The sequence below is a fragment of the Myotis brandtii genome, unplaced genomic scaffold, assembly GCF_000412655.1.
Source record: "Myotis brandtii unplaced genomic scaffold, ASM41265v1 scaffold399, whole genome shotgun sequence".
NCBI classification, from domain to species: Eukaryota; Metazoa; Chordata; class Mammalia; order Chiroptera; family Vespertilionidae; genus Myotis; species Myotis brandtii.
In genome coordinates, this window is record NW_005365325.1 from 4,053,608 (window position 1) to 4,060,867 (window position 7,260).

The 7,260-nt window shown below is 42.7% G+C and overlaps 1 protein-coding gene across 1 annotated transcript in view; it reads left to right on the plus strand.

The window, feature by feature from the left end:
- SLC5A12 (solute carrier family 5 (sodium/monocarboxylate cotransporter), member 12) overlaps window positions 1–7,260 on the plus strand; it is a 37,751-nt gene that overhangs the window by 29,467 nt on the left and 1,024 nt on the right. Inside the window, exons 12-14 of the mRNA XM_005873087.2 lie at window positions 2,014–2,180; window positions 3,739–3,842; window positions 5,096–5,223. Of these exons, the coding sequence (XP_005873149.1) occupies window positions 2,014–2,180; window positions 3,739–3,842; window positions 5,096–5,223 (399 nt within the window). The remainder of the gene's footprint in view (window positions 1–2,013; window positions 2,181–3,738; window positions 3,843–5,095; window positions 5,224–7,260) is intronic.

Sequence of the window (7,260 nt, forward strand, 5' to 3'; positions counted from 1 at the left end):
GCTGGTTTCTGGGGTTTTGTTTAGCTTCTTATTTGCAACATAGTACATAGTTGCTTAGAGTTGCAGCTGAGGGCCTGGCAAGTTAGGCAGGGAATGTTGGAGTCCGCAGTCACTGGAGCAAGCAAGCCTCCCTGTTCGCTACAGTGCATGGCTGCCGGCTGCCATCTTGGCTGACAGTTAATTTGCATAAGGATATGCTGATTAGCCAATGGGAAGAGTAGCAGTCGTACGCTAATTACCATGTTTCTCTTTTATTAGTGTAGATATAATTTAGAAAGTCTGCAGAAAACCTGACTCTATGCATATTTTTAATATACTATGGGGTGCTAGAATGCCTGATCAAATGGTATACCTAATTAGATCTTTGTGGCCACCTGACCATTATTCTAGATAAATCTTATGAGGCTAGGTAAAGAGATTGGACAGGAGGGAACATTTAGGAATCTGCACTACTTCCCCTGCAGTCTTATTAGAAGATACTTTGTTTTCATCAACTTTTCTGATATCAAGGTTGAAAAGGATAGGTATATCCTTGGAGATACAGAGGCGGGAAGGCAATCTCTTAGCCACAAAAGAACTAATAACTAGCCATATAACACTTTAATGCATTCTAAAAATTATTTTGTTATGTATGTTAGTGAATTATGGCCCTTCTATTTAGTTGGGAAAACTACCTTGTTCTAGATAAAAAATAATAAATACTACAAATTTGTATCACCTCTCCCCTTGCCATTGGCCATGGCGTATCCTACTAATTAATCCTGGCTCCCTCTCTACAGAATGTTGATGCAACCTCAGAATTCTTCTCAGCATGGCTTTCAAGACAGCTACACTAAGTCAGCCAGGGTTGAACTTTCCATTGAAGTCCATTCACCCTTTACTGGTAGGCCCTATAGACCTCAGCAAGCTGCACTTTTCAAGCCAAATCGAGCCATCTTCCTGTTTTTGGTGTGGCTTGCAAGCTAAAAATGATTTGACATGTTTAAATTGTTGGAAGGAAATCAAAAGAAGAAGAATGTCCCCTAACACATGAATATTACATAAAATTCACATTCCAGTGCCCATGAATTCTACCGGAACACAGCCAGTCTCCTTTGTTTGCATATTGCCTATGGCTGGTTTTATGCTAAGTGGCAGAACCCAGTAGTTGTGACAGTCCTGCATGGTCCTCAAAGCCTAAAATGCTATTAGCTGGCTTTTTATAATATAAGTTTGCAGACCTCTAGTCAGACAAAGGTACAACTATTCAAATCGCATACATTGCTTTAGCTTTCTCAAATAATGGTGAAAGGGACATTTTAGTGCTGTTATTGGAGAAGCTTTATTCTGAGTAAATAGAGAAACCAGCAAGTTGCTTTCTCTCCCAGAGAAGGCTCAGCTATCCAGGAGAGCCAGGAGCACCGAGATTTTGTTTTCCATTGGTGTTGGTCTCTGCTCAACTGTTTCCTTTACAAAAAAATGTGACTTTTCACTGTTTAGCAAGAAATATAACCCTTCAATGAAAGGGCTAGTAAATACACATGCTAGAACTTAGACTCAACACTCCAAACCTGGGAATCAGAGACTCTGCCAGAAACACTTGGAAGAGCATATGGGAGTGGAGCTTCTGTATTCTAGCTCATAATGACTATTAATGATAAATTACCGCAACTGTCTCCATTATCTGAAGTTTTCCAAAACGTCTGAAACTCAGCTACTGGGAACTGAGGTTTCGACAGTGTCTTAAGTGAGTGATAAGTGAGAGGAAGAAGCCAAATGGAGAGAAGCAAATTCCTGCTAGAAATTGAAATATAATAATCACTATAAAATTATCCAATATTTTCATTTAAGGAACCAGTTATTTCTAAATAAAGCGGTGTCGAGGGAGTTGGAAGGAAGGCGGTTTGAGTGCGCTGTTTCCAGAATGTGTGGCTGAGATTTGGGGTGGAAAGCCAGAATCTCTGAGGCACAGTATTCCTCACCTCATTATGCTTTCAATGGTTTTGCCATTAACTTTTCCTTTCCTTCATCAAGGGTGCACTAGGCGGCCTTCTGACTGGAATCGCGTTGGCATTTTGGGTGGCCATTGGGGCCTTCATTTATCCCGCACCAGCCTCCAAGACATGGCCCTTGCCTTTGTCGACAAACCAGTGTGTCCCATCAAATGCGACGGAGTTAGTGCCTCCAGCGCTATCCAGCAGGTATGGTGACTTCAAAGCCAGAGGTAAATCCCAGAGGGTGGGTCACCAGGTTAAAAGAAGGAGCAAGACAAGACCAATATTGCTTTCCTGTGAGACTCCCTCTGGGCAGCACACAGCATTGATATCCATGATTTCTGTAGATATCTATTGCTCTACATTCCAGTGTGGAACAGTAAAGGTGACAGAAGGGTTAGCTGGAGTATGAGTGCAAATTAGAAAAAAATAGTGAAAAGTTTGAAAATAGAATATGAAGATCATAAGTATTTTTAAAAGAATAAATGCTCTGAGTAGAATAGCTTTGTGGGCAAGATGGAGAATGATTGTGGACATACTACTGAGATGGGAGCAGTGCTGAAAACTTATAGTTTCTAACTCAAACTGTACAGGGCTTAGCAAAGGGTTGTCTTTTCTATTTCTAGCTAGGATAAGTAATTTAAAATACCAAAATACAGGAGATAATGTAGTGCAGGTAGAGGACCATAGACTTTGAAATCCGAAATACCTGGTTTGGATTTTGGTTGTATGATTTATCCATGCTGCACAAGTTAGTAACTTGTCATGTCTCGATTTCTCACAATCCTTAGAGAAGGTAATAATTACTGGGACTTTGCTAGGATTAAACGTTAGTAAATCATATTACATTTATATCTCTATATTAAATTATATCTGTCTATTAAACTCTAGCTATTATCTATCATCTATCTATCTATCATCTATCTATCTATCTATCTATCTATCTATCTATCTATCTATCATCTATCTATCTATATACAGGGAGAGAGAATGAGAGAGAGGAAGAGAGAGCAAGCCAGGGGCACTGTACCTGGCTCTAGTAAGTGTGCATTCTCACATCTAACTGTGGTCCTGAGGAGGTGATCCTTTCTATATAATGTATGAGAACTCCATTATCTTGCTGTCGTTTGCCTCTGAGTGTCATCTAGTTTAGTCCTATTCTCTCCACAAATCTTATGGACAAGCAATATTTATAGTTCCCAGGTCTACCATGTTGTTTCTTTCTTACTGCTTATACTTATAGTATCCTCTTTTCTTTACTTAGTTAACTCTTAACCATTCTTTGAAAATAAACTAAGGTGTCATTTCACACATCAGCCTGGGTTTTATACCCTTTCTAATAGTCCCAGAATCCTCTGTGTCTATTCCACCAACACATTGCCACTCCATTTTATGATTGTTAACTCCAATATATAGACTGTGGCTTGCTCAACTTTTAATCTTCAGTGCCTGTCATAATTTCTGGCACTAAATCTGGATTTAATAAATGTCTGAAGAATAAATAATACAAAATAAATGGAAAGCATAGTTCTCATTGTAATTGTAATTCAGCAGCACTATTTGTAATCCTGGGATAGATGGGCTACAAAACACAACTTGTCTAGCTTTGAGTTTTCAAAAAATAATCAAATGACAAAAAGTTAAGCTTTGGGGTTTTGAGCGATGCCAGGCCTTAAAATGAACCCTCAGCAGTTCTCTAAGTCACTGTGAATGGTAACTTCAGAACCCACAGAACTGGTGACATGCTGTTGTCCTTCCTCCACAGGCCTGCGATTGCTGACTCCTGGTATTCGATCTCCTACCTTTACTACAGTGCAGTGGGCTGCCTGGGATGCATTGCTGCTGGAGTAATCATCAGCTTCCTCACAGGTTGGGTACCTGGGTCTTCTCTTTGGGGCCAAGGAAGACATGACCTAGTTTCATGCATTGGTGGTCTCGGTAGCTATCTAACTGGTGTGATTTTGGAGCCACCACAAAAATCCCCTCTTCCTAGAGAGATATATCTACTCTCCAGACTAACATGCAAAAAAAATCCCTTTTTATATAATTACTAGAGGCCTGGTGCACGAAATCTGTGCATTGGGGGGGGGGGGTGTGTCCCTCAGCCCAGCCTGCACCCTCTCCAATCTGGGACCCCTCAAGGGATGTCCGACTGCCTTTTTAGGCCCAATCCTTGTGGGCCTAAACGGGAAGTCGGATATCCCCCTCACAATCCAGGACTGCTGGCTCCCAACCGCTCGCCTGCCTGTCTGCCTGATTCCCCCTAGCCGCTTCTGCCTGCCAGCCTTATCACCCCCTAACCACTCCCCTGCTGGCCTGATAGCCCCCAACTGCCCTCCCCTGCTGGCCTGATAGCCCCCAACTGCCCTCCCCTGCTGGCCTGATAGCCCCCAACTGCCCTCCCCTGCTGGCCTGATAGCCCCCAACTGCCCTCCCCTGCTGGCCTGATAGCCCCCAACTGCCCTCCCCTGCTGGCCTGATAGCCCCCAACTGCCCTCCCCTGCTGGCCTGATAGCCCCCAACTGCCCTCCCCTGCCGGCCTGGTCGCCCACAACTGCCCTACCCTGCAGGCCATCTTGTGTCCACATGGGGGCGGCCATCTTTTGTGTTGGAGTGATGGTCAATTTGCATATTACCTCTTTATTATGTAGGATTAATCATATATATCTAATACATATGATTAATAATGATTCATATATATAACCATATATATGATTAACCATATGTGACATATATTTATAGATATCTCCCCTATATATCTGATTTGGTTCAAAACTGAGAGCTTTCCCAAAGAAAAAAATTATATAATTTCTGCTATCACTTCTGTTAGCCTATAAAGTGTACTAGTAGTAAAGTTTTCCATAATAACTATTTTAACATAAATGTGTTCCCTCTGTTTAACTCTATAGCCAGGATCTTGCCTGACCTGACAGCTTGTGGATGTTTAAAAACCAACTCCCACTGCTTTGAGCAGTGACTAATGTCTGTCTATTAACTAGTCAGGCCTGATTTTACCTTGCACACTAAGCCATGGCCTGCTTCTCAAGTTGATGATGCCTCAGTCCTCAAAGGAAGTCCTGGAAGGGTGCAACCACCTAATCCATCTGTTCTATCATTTATAGGACACCAGAGTGGCAAAGATATTCAGCCAATGCTGATCAGACCCGTCTGCAATCTATTTTGCTTTTGGTCTAAGGAATATAAAACACTGTGCTGGTGTGGAGTACAGCATGACCGTGGGTCAGAGCAGGTGAGCTGATGTTGAGCTTCTGGGAAATAGACACTGTCTCAAAGGGATTCCCTTTTGCCCCTTTAAACCATCTGCACAGGCAGGCGTGGGGAGGGAAGGCAGTGAGTATTAGAACTTGAAGGAATCTGGGTCTCAACTTCAGTTATCTCAGCCAATTAGCTTTTTTTCTTTTTTACAGCTTTTATTTATTTATTTTTATTGATTTCAGAGAGGAAAGGAGAGGGAGAGATAGATAGGAACATCGATGATGAGAATCATTGATTGGCTGCTTCCTGCACATCCTCTACTGGGGATTGAGCCCACAACCGGGCATGTTCTCTTGACTGGAATCGAACCTGGGATCCTTCCGTCCACAGGCTGACACTCTATCCACTGAGCCAAACCAGCTAGGGCTCAGCCAATTGGCTTTTAAGCAAGTAATTGTGTTGTAGCTAAATGTGCCTCTGGGCTAAATTGTTATCTTTGCAAGTGATCGATTTCCAAAATTCCTTTGAACCCTTCTGAGGGTGAATTGTAGGAAAAATATAAAAATGAATGCCAGAAAAGGGATAAAATAGGAGCACAGTCTCATAAAATGGTGAAAAGTATGGGCTTTGGAGTCAGCTCTGGGTTTAACCCTGGTTCCATGTCTTACTTTCCTTGGGTTAGTTACTTAACCTCTCTGAACTTCAGCTTTTATCTTAGAACTGGGGTGGACTGTGCAGCACAACCTGTGCACAAACATCTCTAGTTCCATGGAGCGTGAATATAAAGTAAGATTTATTGGGGGCACTTCTTCAGTTAGAGAAGCAGCAGCAGGATACAAAATTCTCCCCACTGCTCTCACCCCACTGAGAACTGTGTTTTGGCCAGGCAGGGCTAGAGACACTGTCCAGGTGCTATCGGGATCACATCATCCAAAGACCAAGGCCTGATGCAGCAAGAGTGGGGGGCACTCCAGGGGAACCAGGGAATGCCACCCTCAACATTAGGGGAGATCGGCATGTATTTTGGGTTTGGGTTGATGCTGAAGGATTCTGGGAGCAGTTGAAGGGAAGCGAGTATGAAAACAAAGCTGTCTGCAGCAACGTGGGCAAAAAAGCACTAACCACTAGAAAGTTCTTGTGGCATTTGACAAGTGCAGAACCTTGAGGGGAGCAATGTTTCCATTACATTTGTGCCTGGTCTTATGTGTGTCTATCCTTTTAGCCTGACTAATGGCCGACGTGTTGTATTTTTTTTTTCCTTTTTAGATAGAGTTTATAATCATCCTTTCAGTCCCAGACATTTCATTCTTTTAGCATTCTAGGAGGGGGACTCCTCACCCTAACCACATCACCTAAGGCAGGGGTCCTCAAACTATGGCCCACGGGCCACATGCAAATACAAATATTGTATTTATTCCCATTTTGTTTTTTTACTTCAAAATAAGATATGTGCAGTGTGCATAGGAATTTGTTCATAGTTTTTTTTTTAAACTATAGTCCGGCCCTCCAATGGTCTGAGGGACAGTGAACTGACCCCCTGTTTAAAAAGTTTGAGGACCCCTGACTAAGGTGTCAATTGTTCTCCTTTCCCCCAAAACACCGTAAGAACATGTCCATGAAGTGAAGCTGAGTTGAACAGTTACTTCAGTAAGATGCGCACCATCTGGACAGGGGTTCCGGATGGGGAGGAAATCTATTCTGCTGAGGAGGCAGCTGGCTGAGCAGTTTATTGTTTGGATGAGTGGATTTTGAATAAGTTCTAGAAGGAAGGAATCAAATTATCAAGTAGTTTACATATTTATCTTTCTGGGCAAGATTTTCTTGAAATAAATGGTAAGTTCTGTTGATACAGGCAGTTTCTGGCCCCAAGGCTGAGTTGAGAGTGGGAGGGAACACGTAGCATGTCACTATTAGGCTCCGCTGCCAAAGAGTATCATCGAGCAGCCTCTGTATAGGAGCATCTGTATACAGGTACCCAGTTATGCCCCCACCATACCACTATCAGAGACACAGGTTCTCTCTCCTTGGGAGGTAATGCCACTATGTCGCAGGTTTGCTTAATAAGATATAT